General features: G+C 37.2%; 1 protein-coding gene across 3 annotated transcripts in view; it reads right to left on the reverse strand.

Moving 5' to 3' along the window:
- Positions 1–20677, reverse strand: part of ABRAXAS2 (abraxas 2, BRISC complex subunit) — a 55017-nt gene that overhangs the window by 26221 nt on the left and 8119 nt on the right. For all 3 annotated transcript variants that reach the window (XM_037804791.1, XM_037804793.1, XM_037804792.1), the window contains 3 exons: positions 18052–18118; positions 1055–1245; positions 78–197 (listed from right to left, as the gene is read on the reverse strand). In XM_037804791.1, the coding sequence (XP_037660719.1) occupies positions 78–197; positions 1055–1245; positions 18052–18118 (378 nt within the window). The remainder of the gene's footprint in view (positions 1–77; positions 198–1054; positions 1246–18051; positions 18119–20677) is intronic.

The raw sequence follows: 20677 nt of genomic DNA on the forward strand, positions 1-20677 counted from the left end.
AAACATTCTAAATATTGCTAACAAAAGAAACTGTTGACAAAAGAAAGGAAAAAACTCTCATTGTACTTTCAACTTACCCATGTTCTTTAATAACTTTGGCATAACTCTGAGAAGTATTTGGCACTGAAGACACTTTGTACTCCTGCTGGCTAGTATTGCCTAGGTTGGGAATAGCAAGTGATATCCTTTGATTATACCTATGGGGGGAATATAGAAAGAGATCATGTTAGAAGCACTGCTCTCCTCTATGAGGGGATCTTGACAGCAGGAGTTAGTTCTGCTACTAGTGAACTAACAGGTCTCATGGAGCAGACAACCCAATGATGCATGAGTCTCTGAGCAATTTTCTTCTTCCCCTTAAAGTAGAAGCTCCTTGAGGACAGGGCCATGTCTTATACATCTTTGTGTTCCCATAGCAACAACCTAGCGCTGAGCATGTTGTAAGTGCTTAAGAAATACTGACTGATTAATTAAGGAAATTTTGAAAATGGCTGACAATATTTATCTTCACTGGTGTTGATTTAATTTATTCTACTACAAATGAATTTCCAGAGGGAAACCATTCTGCTTATTTTCAGACAGACAGTATAATCACATGAACATAATCTTTTTGTTTTTGTTTTTTTTATTTTTATTTTTTTGCTTTAACAAGTTTACAATGCAAAACCCTCATTAGCCAGTAGGTGGATCAGTTTTACGGTTTTGTCTTTGAAATCTATGCTTTAAAATTGCAATCAGTCTATCGCAGCAATAAAACTATATTTATACCTAATGGATTATGGAAAAACAAATGACAATGCCTAGCTGGTTATTACTATGTAAATTTATATATAATAAACATGTCTTGCTGGTGCTTCTTGGTTCAAAAACAATTTACATAACTAAGTGACAAGGAAAATATCCTAATAACAGAGAACTAGCTAAAGAGAATTATAGTTTTTCTTTAAAGATGCTGTAACATGCATGATAATGCTCATTTTCAGAGTCATGAATCTTGATTACTTGTACCAACATTTTCCTGTTTATGTGAGGCTGGTGGGAAAGTTTTCTTTACCTTCGATTTGGTCTAAAGAGAACGTATTCTAAAGCATGAGTAGAATTGTTGGCAGTGGAGATGAAGCTGAAGAGAAGGAAGACAAGGTCAGGTACGCCGAGAATCCGGGTGAGCTGCTTGTGGATGACCTGCTCTCTGTATGACATCTGCTGCTGTGTGTTTCGCCGAAATCTGTACCACCCAATAACTTTCTGCAACCAAAACAGAAGGAAAAAAACATATTAAAAGTTGCATGCACTTGTATACAATAAATTGAATATTACAATAAGGTGAGTCACACGAATTCTTTAGTTTCCCAGTGAATATAAAAGTTATGTTTACAGTATTCTGAAGTCTAGTAAGTGTGCAGTAATATTATGTAATAAAAAAATGTACATACCTTAATTTAAAAATACTTGATTGCTAAAAAAATGCTAACCATCATGGAGCCTTTAGTGAGTAGTAATCATTTTGCTGGTGGAGGGCCTTGCCTCAATATTGACAGCTGCTGACTGATCAGGGTGGTGGCTGCTGAGGCTGGGGTAGATGCGGTAATTTTTAAAAATAAGACAACAATGAAGTTTGCACACCAATTAACTCTCCCTTTCATAAAAGATTTCTCTGTAGCATGCGATACTATTTGATAGCATTTTACTCACAGTAGAACTTCTTTCAATTGGAGTCACTCCTCTCAAACCGTGCCACAGCTTTATCAACTAAGTTTATATAATATTCTAAATCCTTTGTTGTCATTTCAATAGTGTTCACAGCATCTTACCAGAAATAGATTCCATCTCAAGAAATCTCTTTCACTGTTCATCAGTAGCAGCGACTCCTCATCCATTAAAGCTTTATCCTGACATTGCAGCAGCAATTCAGGCTCTACTTCTAATTTTCTAGTTCTCTTGCTATTTTCACCACAACTTCAATTACTACCTCCACTGAAATCTTGAACAATTCAAAGTTATTAATGAGGGTTAGAATCCACTTCTCTCAAACTCCTGTGAATGTTATTTTGACTTCCTCCCATGAATCATGAATGTTCTTAAGGACATTTAGAATGGTGAATCCTTTCCAGGAGGTTTCCAATTTACATTGCCAAGATCCATCAGAAGAATCACTATCTAAGGCAGCTATAGCATTACAAAATGTATTTCTTAATAAGACTTGAAATTCAGAATGACTCTCTGATCCATGGGCTGCAGAATGGATATTGTGCTAGCAGGCATGAAAACAACATTAATCTCAGCACTCTTGGGTGAACAGGTACATTGTCAATGAGCAATAATATTTTGAAAGGAATCTTTCTTTTCTGAGCAATAGGTCTCAACAGTGGGTTTAAAATATTCAGCAAACCATAGTGTAAACAGATGTGCTGTCATACAGGCTTTGTTCCACTTACACAGCACAGGCAGAACAGATTTAGCAGAATTCTTAAGGGCCTAAGGATTTTCAGAATGGCAAATGAGCACTGGCTTCAACTTAAAAGTCATCAGCTGCATTAGCCACTAACAAGAGGCTCAGCCTGTCCTTTAAAGCTTTGAAGCCAGGCATTGACTTCTCTCTAGCTATGAAAGTGCTAGATGGCATCTTCTTCCAATAGAAGGCTGTTTTGTCTACACTGAAAATCTGTTGTTTAGTATAGCCAAATTCATCAGTTAGATCTTCTGGATAACTTACTGCAGCTTCTACATCAGCACTTGCTACTTCACTTTGTACTTTTATGTTACGGAAAAGGCTTCCTTCTTAAACCTTATGAACCAACCTCTGCTAGCTTTAAAATTTTCTTCTGCAACTTCCTCACCTCTCTCAGCCTTCACAGAATTGAAGAAAGTTAGGGTCTTGCTCTGGATTAGGCTTTGGCTTAAGGGAATGTTGTGACTGGTTAGATCTTCTATTCAGACCACTAAAACTTTCTCCACATCAGCAATAAGCCTGTTTCACTTTCTTATCATTTGTGCATTCACTAGAATAGCACTTTTCATTTCTTTCGAGAACTCTTCCTTTGCATTCACAACTTGGCTAAACATTTTGCACAAGAGGCCTAGCTTTTGGCCTATCTTGGCTTTCAACATGCCTTCCTCGTTAAGCATAATGATTTTAGCTTTTGATTGAATGTGAGAGACCTGCAACTCTTACTTTCACTTGAATCCTTTGAGACCATTTCAGGGTTATTAATTGGCCTAATTTCAATATTACTGTGTCTCAGGGAATAGGAAGGCCCAAGGAGTGGGAGAGAGCTGGGGAAATGGCTGGTTGGTGGAGCAATCAGAACACACACATTTATCGACGAAGTTTGCCATCGTAAATGGGTACAGTTCGTGATGCCTGAAAACAATTACAATAATAACATCAAAGATCACAGAACACCATCACATATATAAAATAGTAACGAAAAAGCTTGAAATAATGTGAAAATTACCAAAATGTGACACAGAGACATGAAGTAAGCACATACTGCTGGAAAATTGGTGCTCATAGACTTGTTTGACGCAGGGTTGCCACAAACCTTCAATTTGTAAAAAATGCAGTATCTGCGAAACGCAATAAAACAAGGGATGCCTGTACATGCAGTTTACTATATGTCAATTATACCTCAATAAAATGTTTTTAAAAAAACTTTAGTTTTCTTAGCTCTGACTATAGCATAACTAAGTGAATTAAATTGATATTAAATTGATATGTTCCCTGGAAATAAAATGTTTTTAAAAAAACTTTAGTTTTCTTAGCTCTGACTATAGCATAACTCAGTGAATTAAATTGATATGCTCTCTGGAAAAATATTTCTTATAATGCGAGTTGCTGACTATCTACATAAGAGACATCTGGAAACTTGATAAAGTGCAAAATCCCCACTGAACATGCAGAATCAGAACCTCTAAGGGTAGAGCCAGGAATCTGCATTTAAAATGAGCTCCTTGGGATTCTCTTGTACATAATGAAGTTTGAAAACTTCAGTTGTAGACACAGTTATTAATTTAATTCTTAGAAATACAATCTCCATATTATAGATTCTCTCTCTGGAACAAAGATTTTGAGAAAAAATCCTATTTTAAGAAGTAAAGGTAGATCCTCAACAAAATACTAGCAAACTGAATCTAATAGCATATTAAAGAAATTATACACTATGGTCAAGTGGGATTTAACCCAGGAACGCAAGGGTGGTTCAACATATGAAAATCAATTAACGTAATACAACCATATTAATAGAATGAAGGAAATAAACCACACAATCATTTCAAGTGACATAGAAAAGGGCACTGGACAGGATCCAGCACTCTTTCTTGATAAAAACACCCAGAAAACTAGGAATAGAAATTTCTTCAATGTGATAAAGTGCATATATGAAAAACTCACAGCTAACATCATACTCAGTGGTGAAAGGCTGACAGCTTTCCCTCTAAGATCAGTAATAGGACAAGGATGCTCACTGTAAGCACTGGTATTTAACATTGTTCTGGAAGTTCTAGCTAGAGCAATTAGGCAAGAAAAAGAAGCAAAAGTGATCCAAACTGGAAAGAAAGAAGTAAAACTCTTCCTTTTTATGTTTGATCCTATATATAGAAAAACCTGAAAAATTCACAACAGAGCTACTAGCGCTAATTAATGAATTCAACAAAGGGGCAGGGAACAAGATCAACACACAAAAATCAACGGTCGACTTCCGAGAAGATGGTGGAATAGGAGAAGCAGAGCAAACTTCTGCTTATTGAAAAAAACTAGAGAAAGGACAGAAACTGCCCAAGATAGTGGTTCCAGGGAGCAAGCTAAAGAGGGACTTCTACAATATATAGTGGGGACTTGGATGAAAAAGCAGAGAAATTACGTCTGAAAGGGCAAGGTGAGTTTATTCAACCAGGATCGCTGCTGGGCACTGGTCACCGGTCACCAAGCAGGGGAGGGAGCAGCTCTTCACTCCCCACACACCCATCTCAGTAATCAGCTGGGGAGATGACCCTTCACAGCCCGCAGCTGTGGCCAGGAGCTCCCATGAGGGAACTCGGATTCAGTGGACCTGTGTTGACTACATGTATTCTCCCTCCACGGAAGCCTGTGGTATACACTGGTGAGTGGTGGGGAGAGGCAAAGGTGCCACACAGAAGCACCAGGAGTCCCTCCAAGATCCCAGGGGCTCGCGGGCACACGGCAGGCAGGGACCAGAGCACTTTTGAGCTAAAGGTGAGACACACAATCCCACAGCCCAAGAGTGAGCCACTCAGAGGCCTGGGAATCACCAGACCCACTGGGCCCTTACGCAGACTCCCTGCCAAACTACACAGGGATGGCAGTCCCCAATGCACACAGAGAACTAGAGAAAAATCAAATGATTATCTCAATAGATGCTGAAAAAGCATTCAACAAAATTCAGCACCCTTTTTTGATAAAAACAATTCAAAAGGTAGGAACTGAAGGAAACTTCCTCAATATGATAAAGGGTATATATGAAAAACCCACAGCCAGCATAGTACTCAATGATGAGAGACTGAAAACTTTCCCCCTAAGATCAGGAACAAGATAAGGATGCCTACTGTCACCACTGTTATTTAATACTGTGCTAGAGGTTCTAGCCAGTGTAATTCAGAAAGACAAAGAAATAAAAGGTATCCAAATAGGAAAGGAAGAAGTAAAACTGTCATTATATGCAGATAATGTGATCTTGTAATTGGAAAATCCTGAGAAATCGACGTGAAAGCTACTTGAGCTAATAGACAAATTTGCCAGAGTGGCAGATCAGATTAAAGTGCAAAAATCAGTAATATTCCTATACACTAGAAATGACCTAACTAAAAAGGCAATCAAGAAAAAAATTTCATTCACAAAAGCAACTAAAAAAAATCAAGCACCTAGAAATAAACTTAACCAAGGATGTAAAAGACCTTTACACAGAAAATCACAAAACTTGACTAAAAGAAATCAAAGAGGACCTAATTAGGTGGAAAGATATTCCATGTTCATGGATAGGAAGGCTAAACATCGTTAAGATGTCAACTCTACCCACAGTGTTCCAAAGATTCAATGCAATTTCAATCAAAATTCCAACAACCTACTTTGTGGACTTCGAGAAGCTAGCTAGCAAGTTTATTTGGAAGGGAAGGGGGCCTCAAATTGCCAAAAATATTCTAAAAAAGAAGAATGAAGTGGGAGGACTTACACTTCCTGACTTTCAAGCCTACTACAAAGTCACAGTGGTCAAAACAACATGGTACTGGCACAGAGATAGACACTGATCAATGGAATCGAATCGAGAGTTCAGAAATAGAGCCCCAGATCTAATTTTTGATAAGGCCCCCAAATCCACTGAACTGGGACAGAACAGTCTCTTCAACAAATGGGGCTAAATCCAAAAGAATGAAAGTGGACCTCTACCTCACACCCTATCCAAAAACTAACTCAAAGTGGATCAAAGACCTCAATATAAGTGTAGTACCATAAAACACCTAGAAGATAATATACAGAAACATCTTCAAGACCTAGTAATAGGAGATAGATTCTTAGACCTTACACCAAAAGCACAAGCAACAAAAGAAAAAACAGATAAATTGGAATTCCTTAAAATCAGAAGTTTCTGTGCCTCAATGGACTTTGTCAAAAAGATAAAGAGGCAGCCAACTCAATGGGAAAAAAATTTGGAAAACATATATCTGATAAGAGACTGATTTCCAGCATATATAAATAAATCCTACAACCCAACGACAATAATACAAACAGCCCAATTATAAAATGGGCAAAATATATGAAAAGACATTTCTTCCGAAGAAGAAATACAAACGGCTAAAAAACACATGAAAAAATGTTCATCTTCACTATCTGTTCCGGTTTGTTAATGCTGCCTATTTGCAAAACACCAGAAATGGATTGGCTTTTATAAAAGGAGTTTATTTGGTTACACAGTTACAGTCTTAAGGCCATAAAGTGTCCATCAACAAAGGGTAACTTCATTGGAGAAAGGCCATTGGCATCCAGAAAACCTCTGTTAGCTTGGAAGGCATGTTGCTGGCGTCTGCTTGTTCCCCGGTTGCGTTTCAAAACGGCATTCTCCAAAATGTCTGCATCAGCTTCCAACAGCCGTTTTCAAAATGTCTGTCTCAGCTAGCGACAGCTCCTTCTGTCTGAGCTTATATAAGGCTCAGTAAACTTATCAAGGCCCACAGTGAATGGGTGTGGCCACACCTCCATGGAAATACTGAACCAATAGGTTCCAACCTAATCCACACTAATACATCTGCCCCTATAAGAATGCATTAAAGAATATGGCTTTTTCTGGGGAACATAATATATACAAACCAGCACACTAGCTACAGGGAGATGCAAACCAAAACCATGAGATATCATCTCACACCAATAAGAATGGCTGCCATTAAACAAACAGGAAACTACAAATGCTGGAGAGGATGTAGAGAAATCGGAACTCTTATTCATTGCTGGTGGGAATATATAATGGTACAGCCACTGTGGAAGACAGTTTGGTGGTTCCTCAGAAAATTAGATATCAAGTAACCCCATGATCTGGTAATTCCACTTCTCGGTATATACCCAGCAGATCTGAAAGCAGTGACACAAACAGACATTTGCACACCGATGTTCACAGCGGCACTGTTCACAATTGCCAAGGGACGGAAACAATTCAAGTGTCCTTCAACAGACAAGTGGGAAACAAAATGTGGTGTAGACATACAATGGAATACTATGCAGCAGTAAGAAGGAACAAGGTCCTGAAACATATGGCAACATGGATGAACCTTGAAGATACAATGCTGAGTGAAATAAGTCAGACACAGAAGGAAAGATATTGTGTGTTATCACTAATATGAAATGCCATGCCTGAACAATTAAAATCAGTGTCTTATAATGTAGAATAGAGGACCTAGAGATAGACAGAAGCCAGTGAAGGGGGAATGATCACCTAATATGCACAGACATGTTAATGAGGGTGAACTTAAAGCTATGGGAATGGACAGGGGCGATGAAAGTTCATTAATGGGATTATAAGTATCAGTGCCACATTGAAAGCAAATATGATTAAAAAGGGGTTGTTTAAAAGCACGTATCCCAGAGATTAGCATAACAAATATAAATAAGTGCTTGCATGATCTACTTCTAAGGTATGACACTGGTACAAAGAGTTAACAACAGAGCGGTATATGGGAAAAACTACATATTGCATATTATAGACTATATTTAATAGGAATACCTTACCAGTACTGCACTAATACTAGGGATAAATAATTAGGGACTGATAAGAGCTTCGGGGTGTTTTGTGTTATGATAATTGTTTAAAATTGAGAGTGATGACGATTGTACAACTAAGTGAAGATAATGTGAGACACTGATTACTTATCTTGGACAGAGTATATGCTATGTGAAATTAGGAACCCCCTACCTAATAAGTCAAGCCCTTGATCTTAAGGCTTGCTCTTGTGAAACTTATGGCTATAAAAGGGAGGCTAACCCTACCTATAATATGCTCAAGAGGCACCTCCAGAGAACCTCTTTTGTTGCTCAGATGTGGCCTTTCTCTCTCTAAGCCCAACTCTGCAAATAAATTCATTAACCTTCCCACTACATGGGACATGACTCCCAGGAGAGTGAAGCTCCCTGGCAACATAGGACACAACTCCCAGGAATGTGCCTGGCCCTGGCATCGAGGGATTGAGAACACCTTCTTGACCAAAAAGGGGAAAAGAAAGGTAAGAAAATAAGGCTCCAGTGGCTAAGAGATTTCAAATGGAGTCGAGAGACTACCCTGGAGGTTACTCTTATGCAAGCTCCACCTAGATATTACAAATGCGCACAGTATGCCAAGCCTTAATCAATAGCAGTCCCAAAATACCTAGGTCCCTTTCTGAGACTCTGTAAAAGTTTTACTCACTAAGTTTATTCTTCAGGAACTTAAATCCTCCAGAGTGTTTCTATACCAGATAAGTCCTAAAACCCAGAGGCAACAGCCTCTTCAAGAATATCAACCAGACGCAGCCCCCTTCCCCATAATGTCCCCTTTTCAACATGAACCAGTTAGGGTGGTCACTGCCTAGACATCCCTAAAGATAGAGAAAGGGATTAAACATGAGAAAGGGGTAGCAACAGACAAGATAGGATTTAACAAAAGATTATGAATACTGAATCTTTACATAAATATATATATTTTTTAGATGCTAAGGTATTAAAATAGCTAGAATAACTCAAATGGTCGACCTGTAACCCATAACATTCCTTGAAATTTGCTCTCTAGCTACTTGTTAAATTGTACTTTGAAAGTTATCACCTTTCTGTATATATGTTACATTTCATAATAAAAAATGTTAAAAAAATGGTATTTCTGTACACTAGTATATCAATCTGAAAAGGAAACTGAGGGAAAAATTCCATTTGCAATAGCAACGAAAATAATCAAATACCTAGGAATAAATTTAACCAAGGATGTAAAGGACTTGTACAAGGAAAACTACAGAACTTTGCTGAAAGAAATCCAAAGCATAAATAAATGGAAGGGCATTCCATGTTAATTGATTGGAAGACTAAATATTGTTAAGATGTCAATTCTACCAAGGCGATGTACAGATTCAAAGCGATCCTAACGAAAATTCCAATAGCATTCTATGCAGAAAAGGAACAGCCAGTTATCAAATTCACATGGAGGGGCAAGGACCCACAAATAGTAAAACCATCTTGAAAAAGAAAGACAAAATTGGAGGATTCATACTTCCTAATTTTAAAACTTACTACAAAGCCACAGTAATCAAAACAGCATGGTACTGGCACAAAGGACAGACATTGGTCAATGAACTAGAACCACGAGTCAGAAATAAACCCTTGCATCTATGGCCAATTGATTTTTTTTAAACTAATTCTGAAATAATTTCAAACTTAAAGGACAATGGCAAAAATAAGAATAATGGATTTTTTGACAAGGGTGCCAAATCCACTCAATGGGGAAAGAAGAGTCTCTTCAACAAATGGTGCAGGAAAACAGGATATTTACACACGAAAGAATGAAACTGGACCCCTGTATCTCACACCATATACAAAAATTAACTCAAAAACTATAAACTATAAAGTCCTAGAAGAAAACAGAGGGGAAAATCTTCAGGACCTTTTATTAGGCAATGGTTTCCTAGACTTTGTACCAAAAAACATGAGCAATAAAAGAAAAAAATAGATAAATGGGACTTTATCAAAATTAAAAGCTTTTGAGCAACAAAGGACATTATCAAGACAGTGAAGACAATCTAAATAAAGGGAGAAAATATTTGGAAACCATATATCTGATAATGGTTCAACCCAAAATATATAAAGAACTCTTAAATTCAACAGCAAAAGAGACCAAAAAAAAAAACAAAAAAAACAAAACAACAACAACAAAAAAAACCCCACATATTTTTAAAATGGGCAAAGAATTTAAAATGGAGACATTTCTCCAAAGAGGACATACAAATGGCCAATAGGCACATGAAAAGATGTTCAACATCACTAGCCCTTAGGGAAATGTAAACCAAAATCATGAGATACCATTTCACATACACTAGAATGGCTACTATTGAAAAACAGACAATAAAAGTGTTGACGAGGATGTGGAGAAACAGGAACCCTCACACATTGCTGGTAGGAATGTAAAATGATGCAGCCATTGTGAAAAACTGTTTGGCGGTGCCTCAGAAAGTTAAGCAGAGAATAACCATATGAACCAGCAATTCCACTTCTAAGTATATACCGAAAAGAATTGAAAGCAGAGATTCAAGCAGATATTTGCTGGTGTTCATAGCAGCATTATTCACAGTTACCAAAGGAGCAAACCAAGTGTCCATCAACAAAAGAATGGATAAACCAATGTGGAATATACACACCATGGACTATTATTCAGCCATAAAAAAGAACGAAATTCTGATACGTGCTACGACATGGATGAACCCTGAAGACATCATATGGAGTGAAATAAGCCAGATACAAAAGGCCAAATATTGTAATGATCTCACTTATATGAAATAATTAGAATATACAAATCCATAGAGTAAGCAATTAGAATACAAGTTACCAGGGGCAGGGGTTGCGGTGGGGAATGAGGAGTTAACACTTAATTGGTACAGAGTGTCTGTCTGCAGTGATGGAAAGTTTTGGTAACGAATGGTGGTGATGGTAGCATAACATTAGGAATGTAATTAACATGAATGAATTCAATACTTGAACGCTGTTAAAATGGGAAATTTTAGGTTGTATGTATGCTAGCAGAAGGAAAATTTTAAACACCCCACAGCCTGTACAACACAAAGAGTAAACTATTAACTATTAATTAACAATACAATAATATGGTTATGACAAAGATACCACACTAATACAAAATGTTAATAGGGAAAACTATGGGGGTGTATGAGGGAACTCTATTCTATATGAATGATTCTTCTGTAAACCCAAAACCGCTCTAATAAACAAAAAAAAAAAAGACACAATAACAACAAAAAAGGAAAAGTAGTTTAAAACTGTTAGTCATATTACAACTAACAGTAAATTTAGCTTATATTCTGGCACTTTCACATAAGAAGTAAATTACCCTTTGATGAACCCCTACCCCCAGCTAGGTATGTTGGAAATATTTCCACAACCCTAGGAAGTGAGTAATGTTTTCTCCATTGAGTTCATATCAGATGCTTGGAACTACAGGAAACAAAGAAATATAAGAAATAGTTCCTGTTCTCAGTGTGTACTGAGCATGAAGTGCAACTTCCAATTAGATTAAAGCAATTAATTCTTATATATCTTTTAATTAAAAAGAAAACCTAAACATTTATTCCAGCATAAAATATTATAAAAGAGATGTTTTGTCTAAAATCACACAGCTAATGAATGACAACCAAGATTTGGACTTAGTCAGCCTGACTCTTCCACTCTGCAACACTATCTTTCAAATTCCACATTAGTCACATGATGGTTGTCATAAGTCGAAAGTTAATTTTCAAAAAAAAAAAAAAAAAAGTGGGCAAGGAGAAAAAAACCTATCAACCAGCTCAAGTTATTGACATAAGTGGACATGGCACATTTCATCCTAATAGTCAAAACTCCACATCTGACTTTGGAATTGTTCCTTCTGCAGAACTGGGGCACTAGGTGGGTCTCATTTATCCTCAGCATCCTGCAAAGACCTTTGCGTTGGCTGTTTTTATGATATACTCATTAATTAACAGAATCTTGCAAATGGCTATTGGATGATCATAGTGCTTTTCATTTATTGTAATTCCATTTGCATTCCATTTGCATTTTCTGAGAAGAGGGGAAACTTACACATATATTTTGGATATCAAACGAAAATAATCAACTTACTGATTTGATATTTGCCAAAAAGATTCTCCTACCATTCTGATCCATGAAAGATGAGGTGCCAAATTTATTTACACTGATGACATTTATGATCCTATGTTTTAGAGCTAACAAGCTAGTCACTGATGTTGAAAAGCACATTTTTAATAGCTATATTTAGGCCATATTCTGGTTTGCTAAAGCTGCCAGAATGCAATATACTAGAAATGGATAGGCTTTTACAATAGGGGTTTATTAGTTCACAAAATCATAGTTCTAAGACCATGAAAATGCCCCAATTAAGGCAACAAGAAGTAGATACCTTCTCTAAGGAAAGGCCAATGGCATCTGGGGTTCCTCTGTCACACGGGAAGGCACATGGCTGGCTCTGCTTATCCTTCTCCGCTGAGCTTAGCTTCTGGCTTCTGTGGCATTCTCCAAAATGTCTCTGTGCTTCTGTCTCTCTTAGCCTCTCTTGGGTCTCCGGGGACATTTCTGTCTAAGTATCTCTCTTAGCTTCTCTCAGCTCCTATGGGTCCTCCTTGTTTCTCCCAGGGGCAAACTCTGGATTACATATCTTAGCTTCTCTTCAAAATGTCTCTCTCAGCTTCTCTGAGCTCTCTCTCTGTGTGCTCTTTTTTTTTATATATTCATTTTATTGAGATATATTCACATACCATGCAGTCATACAAAACAAATCGCACATTTGATTGTTCACAGTACCATTACAGAGTTGTACATTCATCACCAAAATCAATCCCCGACACCCTCATTACCACAATGAAGGTTACACAATTACACACAAAAATAACCAGAATAATAATTAAAGTGCAAAAGAGCAACTAAAGTAAAAAAGAACACTGGGCGCCCTTGTCTGTCTGTTTGTTTCTTCCCCCCACCTTTCTACTCATCCATCCACAAACTACACAAAGGGGAGTGTGATCCCCATGGCCCCCCCAATCCCACTGTCCCCTCTCATAAGCCACATTTTTATACAATTGTCTTCAAGATTCATGGGTTCTGGGTTGTAGTTTGATAGTTTCAGGTATCTACCACCAGCTACCCCAATTCATTAGAACCTAAAAAGGGTTGTCTATATGGTGCGTAAGAGTGCCCACCAGAGTGACCTCTCGGCTCCTTTTGGAATCTCTCTGCCACTGAAGCTTATTTCATTTCCTTTCACATCCCCCTTTTGGTCCAGAAGATGTTCTCCATCCCACTATGCCGGGTCTACATTCCTCCCCAGGAGTCATATTCCACGTTGCCAGGGAGATTCTCTGTGTGCTCTCTTAAAGGACTCCAGTAAAGGATTAAAACCCACCTTGAATGGTCAAGGTCACATCTCCATGGAAACAATCTAATCAAAAGGTCCCACCCACAATAGGTCTGCCCCCACAAGGGTGGATTAAAAAAACAGTCATTTATGGGGTATATAATAGATTCAAACCAGCACAGGCCATGATGAAAAATTATGGATTTTTTTCCCTAAAACCTTATCTCTTCTGAAGGTTCAGAGACAGAAAGAAGACATCCTCCTTCTCACTTGCTTTGTTTGATCTTAGCCTAAAACCGAAGGCCTATGGAAACTCCATAAACACAGTATGGATTCTGCAAGAGCACTAACTAAGCACCCAGTACCTACCGGGGAGGAGGGGGACTCCTATCAGAAACATTCCCCTATGTCTTAGCCTAACATTTTATATCTGCCTTTAATGGTAGTAACCGTTTTGTGGTAAAGATATAATTCTGCACCTTGTCTGGGGAAAAATTCCAAGCTATAATTAACTGTGAAGACTTACAGCCATCTAAATACTATATATTATCTCTGTTTTGTGCCAGAAATTTGGATTTTTGAAAAACATACTTAGGGAGTTCATATTACATGAGCTACCACAGGAAGTACAATGAAATATGAGATATATTTTCTTCCCTCAATGGATATCATAGAAAATGAAATAATAATTTCCAAGTAAATTGAAGAAACAAATTTACATCTTTAATTATAAAGGAAAACATACACATTTGTTTTTGCATGAAGTCCTAGAAAATCAAAATCAACTTTCAACTTTTCTGAAAATCTTGGCTCCAGGAAAAGCAGTCATCTCCAGATTAAAAGTTCTGATTGGTCTACTGTGTCTCAAGACAGCAAATCCAATTTTAAAATTCCAAAAATAAATTTGGAAATGTGTCCCAACCTACTACACAGTAGGGTCCTCTTCTTCTTTTCAATTTATTTTCAATTATAAAATCCACAGCCATAAAAATAAGAACAACAATAAAAACCAGAAACATATCAAATAAAGTCTACCACCACCAGCAGCCCCCTTCCTTCCCCTCCTTCCCACAGTAACCACATTTAATTTTGCTTGGTTTCCTTCCAGAACTTCAGATCTTTTTCTGTGCATTTAAACACCCACTTGGACTTTTGTTTTTACATGAAATGGGTTCAACCTGTAATAGTGTTGTTTTCATTTAACAACTTACAGAACTTTCCATGTCACTAGATAAAAACCTTCCTCATTCTTTTTAGTGGCTGCTTTGCATCCCATGGTATGGAGGTACCATCAGAATTTATTTAACCATTCCCCAGTGGTGGACATTTAGAGTGCTTTCAAAATTTTCACTATAAAACAATGATGCAATCAACATCCTTGTATACTGTATGAAAAAGCAATATAGTCCGGAGCTGGAATGTGAATCTGAATCCCGATTCCAACATTACTTGTTGAGCACTTGGGCAAGTTTCTAACCTCAGTTACCTCAACTATAAAACGGGAATGGTAACATAGTAATTTGCCTCATAGGGCTGTTGTGAGGATTTAATATGTCAAATCATGAAAAGCACTTAGAACATGGCCTGGCACAGAGTTAAAGTATTTGATGATGCCAGCTTCTCCTATCTTTGTGCCCAGGTACAATTATGTACTTGCAACAGATTCCTCAAGGTGGAATGGCATATTTATAATTCTTTTACTATAAAATTGTCCTCCCAAATGTTTCAATTTACATTCCCCCATCTACTGCACCCCCATTTCCCACAGCCCTGCCAACACTGGATATATTATCAATACATTTATTCTCTTGCCCATCTGAAGGGCAAAAAAATAGTATCTCTTTTCAATTTACATTTCCTAATTGAGGTTGAACATCTTTTTATTTATTTTTTAGCCATCTTTGAATTGCTTTTTTTCTTTTGTGAATTTTCTGTTCATATTCTTTATTCATTTTTTTCACTTTTTAATTTTTAATCTATTTCTAAAAAGTATTTCCTGGTAGTTTTAATATGTAGTGAATGCTCTAGACAACTATGCACCAATAAGAATTTTCAAGAATTAGAGAGTATAATGAACATTCAGGTTCATTAAGATATGAAAACAGTTTTGCAAGATATTTTAAAGATAGTCCCAAAGATCTTTTTTGGAACTTATATGCAGGTGTGTAAAGTATGCATCTCTTTACATGAGAAGTATCTCTTTGTTAAAGAAAAGAGATGTAGTAAAAAGTGAAATGAATGGTTTTCCTAGAAAAAGAAGCAGGAATGTATAGAACAAAATCTAGATGGACATAGAAGGTTATAAAAAGTTTATGGCAATAAATTTTATTTGTCGTGGTTGATGAGGACTAGGATTTAATAAAAAGCTTTTCTATAAAAAAAATATGAAAATAAATGGAATGAAGAGGTCAAGGTTCGCAATGAAGGATGGACTAAGAGATTCCAGGATGTATGTTCTTGAGTAAATCACTGGAAATGAGAATTGGACCATGTGACCCTCTGGCTGCTCATAGCTCTCATACCTTCTCCCATCAGGTCAGGTAGCTTGGTAATCCTCTGCCATGCTGAACACCTCTTGAGCAAAGATACTTTTCCTTTCTTCCAACCTATCCCCCAATACTACCCATTCTTCCTTTTATCCTTATCTGCTTTTCTTTCTTCCTTGACATAGAATACACTTGTCAGTATATTAAGAAGGTATTGTAGATAGAAAAGTTGCTGATCTAATCTAACTGCACTCTTACACCTTTAACTTACCTTCTCAGAAACCTTGGGGACAAAATTCCATACTGTCATCATTTTCACTTTTATCCTCAAGTAATTCTTAAAAGCCTTTTTATAATACGTGCTTTTAAGCATAGGTATTTTTTTTCCTGTTTGACAAGCTGAAAACTTCTACTGGTGCTATTTTTTTTTTCAAGTGGTTTAAAAATTAATCTATTTTTCTGAAATTAATATCCCACAGTAAAAGGTAAAACCCATTCATGCACAGAAAGTAAATTATAAATGAGAATATCAGAAAATACCACAGCAATAAAACTTTGGTTCATTTTCAATTTTATTTAGACTTGCTTATAATACACAATCAGAACATCATATTCATGTAGACAGAACTAGTAAGCACATGACCTTTTGGAAATACATCATGTGTTCAATTCCAATTGAGCTTGAAAGAGTAACATACCCAAAGCTGCTTGATTGCAATTTATATTTTTTAGAAATAGTCTTCTCAATTATAAAATTATTGCATGTGCATTAAATATTTGCACAATTATTTTAAAAATCACAAAGTAGAAAAAAAGAACTACCCAGAATTAACTACTCTTAACTTGCTGGATAACAGTTCGTTTTTACTTCTTCTTATCTTTACATGACTGAAATTATACTATAAATATCTACTTTTTTTTCTATTATATATTATAAATATTGTCTCACATCTGCAATTTGCCTTTGAAATCTATTTAACTTAACAGAATTCACCTTAGCATCAAATCTCACTGCTCCATTTTACATTTCTTTCTGGTTTTAAATTTGGGTGATAGACATAGGGGACTGGTGGTTTGATGGGTTGAGCCCTCTACCACAGGATTTACCCTTGGGAAGACTGTTGCTGCAAAGGAGAGGCTAGGCCTCCCTATAATTGTGCCTAAGAGCCTCCTCCCGAATGCCTCTTTGTTGCTCAGATGTGGCCCTCTCTCTCTAGCTAAGCCAACTTGAAAGGTGAAATCACTACCCAACCCCTTACGTGGGATCAGACACCCAAGGGAGTGAATCTCCCTGGCAATGTGGAATATGACTCCCAGGGAGGAATGTAGACCCGGCATCACTGGATGGAGAACATCTTCTTGACCAAAAGGGGGATGTGAAAGGAAATGAAATAAGCTTCAGTGGCAGAGAGATTCCAAAAGGAGCCAAGAGGTCACTCTGGTGGGCACTCTTACGCACAATTTAGACAACCCTTTTTAGGTTCTAAAGAATTGGGGTAGCTGGTGGTAGATACCTGAAACTATCAAACTACAACCCAGAACCCATGAATCTCGAAGACAATTGTATAAAAATGTAGCTTATGAGGGGTGACAATAGGATTGGGAAAGTCATAAGGACCACACTCCCCTTTGTCTAGTTTATGGATGGATGAATAGAAAAATAGGGGAAGGAAACAAACAAACAAACAGACAAAGGTACCCAGTGTTCTTTTTTAGTTCAATTGTTCTTTTTCACTTTAATTATTATTCTTGTTATTTTTGTGTGTGTGCTAATGAAGGTGTCAGGGATTGATTTAGGTGATGAATGTACAACTATGTAATGGTACTGTGAACAATCGAATGTACGATTTGTTTTGTATGACTGCGTGGTATGTGAATATCTCTCAATAAAATGAAGATATAAAAAAAAAAAAAAATTTGGGTGATAAGATAAAGAGCATTTTCTGAACCAGATGGGCAAGAAGAGAACTTACCTTTCTCCGATCTTTAAGAATCCTGTCCAAACTCTCTTCGTTAACTTTGCTTGCGTAGTCATAAAAACTGTGTTGTTGTTTTTTTTTAAGAGAAAAAAATATTTTTGATCAAATTAACATCACATACTTTGAAGGACAGTATATTATGTGAATATATCTCAATAAAATTGCATTAAAATATTAAAATCACATAGCATTGTGACATAGATGTGCTTAACCACAAGTGTCTACGGGGCATCTAACTATAAAAGATGATAATAAGGATGTAATTGCTTGTCAATACTTATATAAAGAGAAATCAACCTACATGCTTTACTAATATGAGATATTTTCTGCATCAAGAAAATGCTACATACAAAGGCTATTACTTCCACATGTGGGAAGTGCTGAGAACAAGTAATTTACAAAATGTGTGGTCTCTAATGACTGTGACACCTTTCTTTGTTTCCAAGTATCAATAGCTCATAAAATAAAAATAATGCAGCAACTTATTTTCTGAAAAAAGAAGGGAGATGAACATTTATTGAATGCTTAATGTGCGCCAAGATTCTCAGCTGGATGCTTTTTCCTATTATTTCATTTCATTCTTGCCTCAAAGCTGGGAGGTTAGTATTAGAAAAGCCTAATCATGCAAGAAGTTTTTATTCCTATTTTTATAGATAAAGTTACTGAGGTTAATTAAGGGACTTGCCCCAAATCATAGAGCTTGTAAACCGAAGAGCAGGAATTTGCATCCGGATCTGGCTAGCTTCAACTCTAACGTGCTCGCCTCTAAGAGACCAATCCAGCCAGGACCCTGTAGGGAGCAGTGCAGGCATGAGGAAATGTGATCCATCTCCACCACTGGCTGAGGTTTCAGAAAAGAGTACCATATTGGGAGTCAGGAGTTACCAGCTTCTGTACCAGTTCTACTTCTCCCTAGACGATATTGAGCAAATCACATAACGTCCCTGGCTTCCATTTCTGCAATTTAAGGAATCTGAAGCAGACAGATGATTTCTAAGGTTTCTTTCAGCTCTAAGAATTATGAATTAAACTGAGTTAAATCCTTGTCTTGGTATTACTTTGCTGACAGTGTTTTAAGGAATTCCTCAGAAGGGCGAGACCTGGGCATGCCCAGTGATGCTTTGGACAGCCAGGGCCCAACTGAACACTCCTCTAGACTGAGCAGAGGCAATATGTGGACCAGGGTCTGAATCCTTTCATTTGCTCTGGGATTCTTTTCAAATGAACTGCTGGTTGCTTGCCACTCTTCCCTGCTCCTCTTTCAGTTATATCTAAATCTAAAGGAGATGAGGTTCTTGGCTACCTTGAGGCTTCATTTACAGGTAGCCATCTTGCGCGATGACAATCCTATAAAATAATCAATGGGTAGGTGAGCCTGTGTGTTTTGTGTTGGCAAGTGCTAAGGAAGGACATGCTGACCAAAGATGCTTAATTGTACTAGTGTGTGGAGTACTGGAAGAAAAGCATCCGCCTGGCTTCTGGGAAGGTGGCAGAACTAGGGCCTTAGGGAATTTTAAGAAACAGAGTTTAAATTATCATATCAGCCATCAGGTGGAAGGGTTTGGGGCTGAGAAAGAAGGCAGAGGCCTGGGTAGTGGTTTGGGAAGCAGAAGTCCAGTGAATGGGAGATGCTGGCCTTCTCACCACCACCACCGTTTTCCCTCCAGATGTTTCTCTGTTGTTTGTTTTTTCCCTTCTGAACACTTCTCCTCTCATTTCTGTCTCTTTCTGTCCTTTAGTTAGTTATAATATGGAACTTGTATACAGTAACTTAAACACAAAAAGAAAGTTTTATGTTCTCTTCCCTAAATATTAAAGTTTAACACTGAACAATTTTTATTCTTCTTAAAAACACACACTAGTATAAAAATGTAGCTTATGAGGGATGACAATGTGATTGGGAAAGCCATATGGACCACACTCCCCTTTGTCCAGTGTATGGATGAATGAGAAGAAAAATGGGGGCAAAAAAAAGGCACCCAGTGTTCTTTTTTTACTTTAATTGTTCTTTTTCATTTTAATTTTTATTCCTATTATTTTTGTGTGTGTGGTAATGAAAATGTTCAAAAATTAATTTTGATGATGACACACAACTATATAATGGTACTGTGAACAACTGAATGTATGCTTTGTATGACTGCATGGTATGTCAGTATATCTCAATAAAAATGAATTAAAAAAAAGATTAATAGGGAGCTATTTCCAACCCCCCCAAAACACACACACACACACACACACACACACACACAAACTTATTTTATCCAGATGTGATCCTGATAAATTTTCTTCCCTATGGTTGGAGAGCCCTTGATAGGGAGGCAGGAGGAGAAGGATTCCAGCTCAGCCACAGAATACTTCTATTCTAACCATTAAGGCAAAGATTTACACTGTACTCCGCAGCCCCCATTTTTCTTACCTAACATGGTGCCATACATGTAGGTGGCCTTCAGTAAATAAGTGAATTTGGATGCCCTCAGTTATACTCATGAACTCATGAGCCACAAGCAACTCAGGCCTAAATTCACCCATTTTGAATCAACCAATCTTTTTTTTTAAAATTCATTTTATTGAGATATATTCACATACCATGCAGTCATACAAAACAAAGAGTACATTCCAT

Source organism: Choloepus didactylus, chromosome 15, assembly GCF_015220235.1.
Source record: "Choloepus didactylus isolate mChoDid1 chromosome 15, mChoDid1.pri, whole genome shotgun sequence".
Classification (NCBI taxonomy): Eukaryota; Metazoa; Chordata; class Mammalia; order Pilosa; family Megalonychidae; genus Choloepus; species Choloepus didactylus.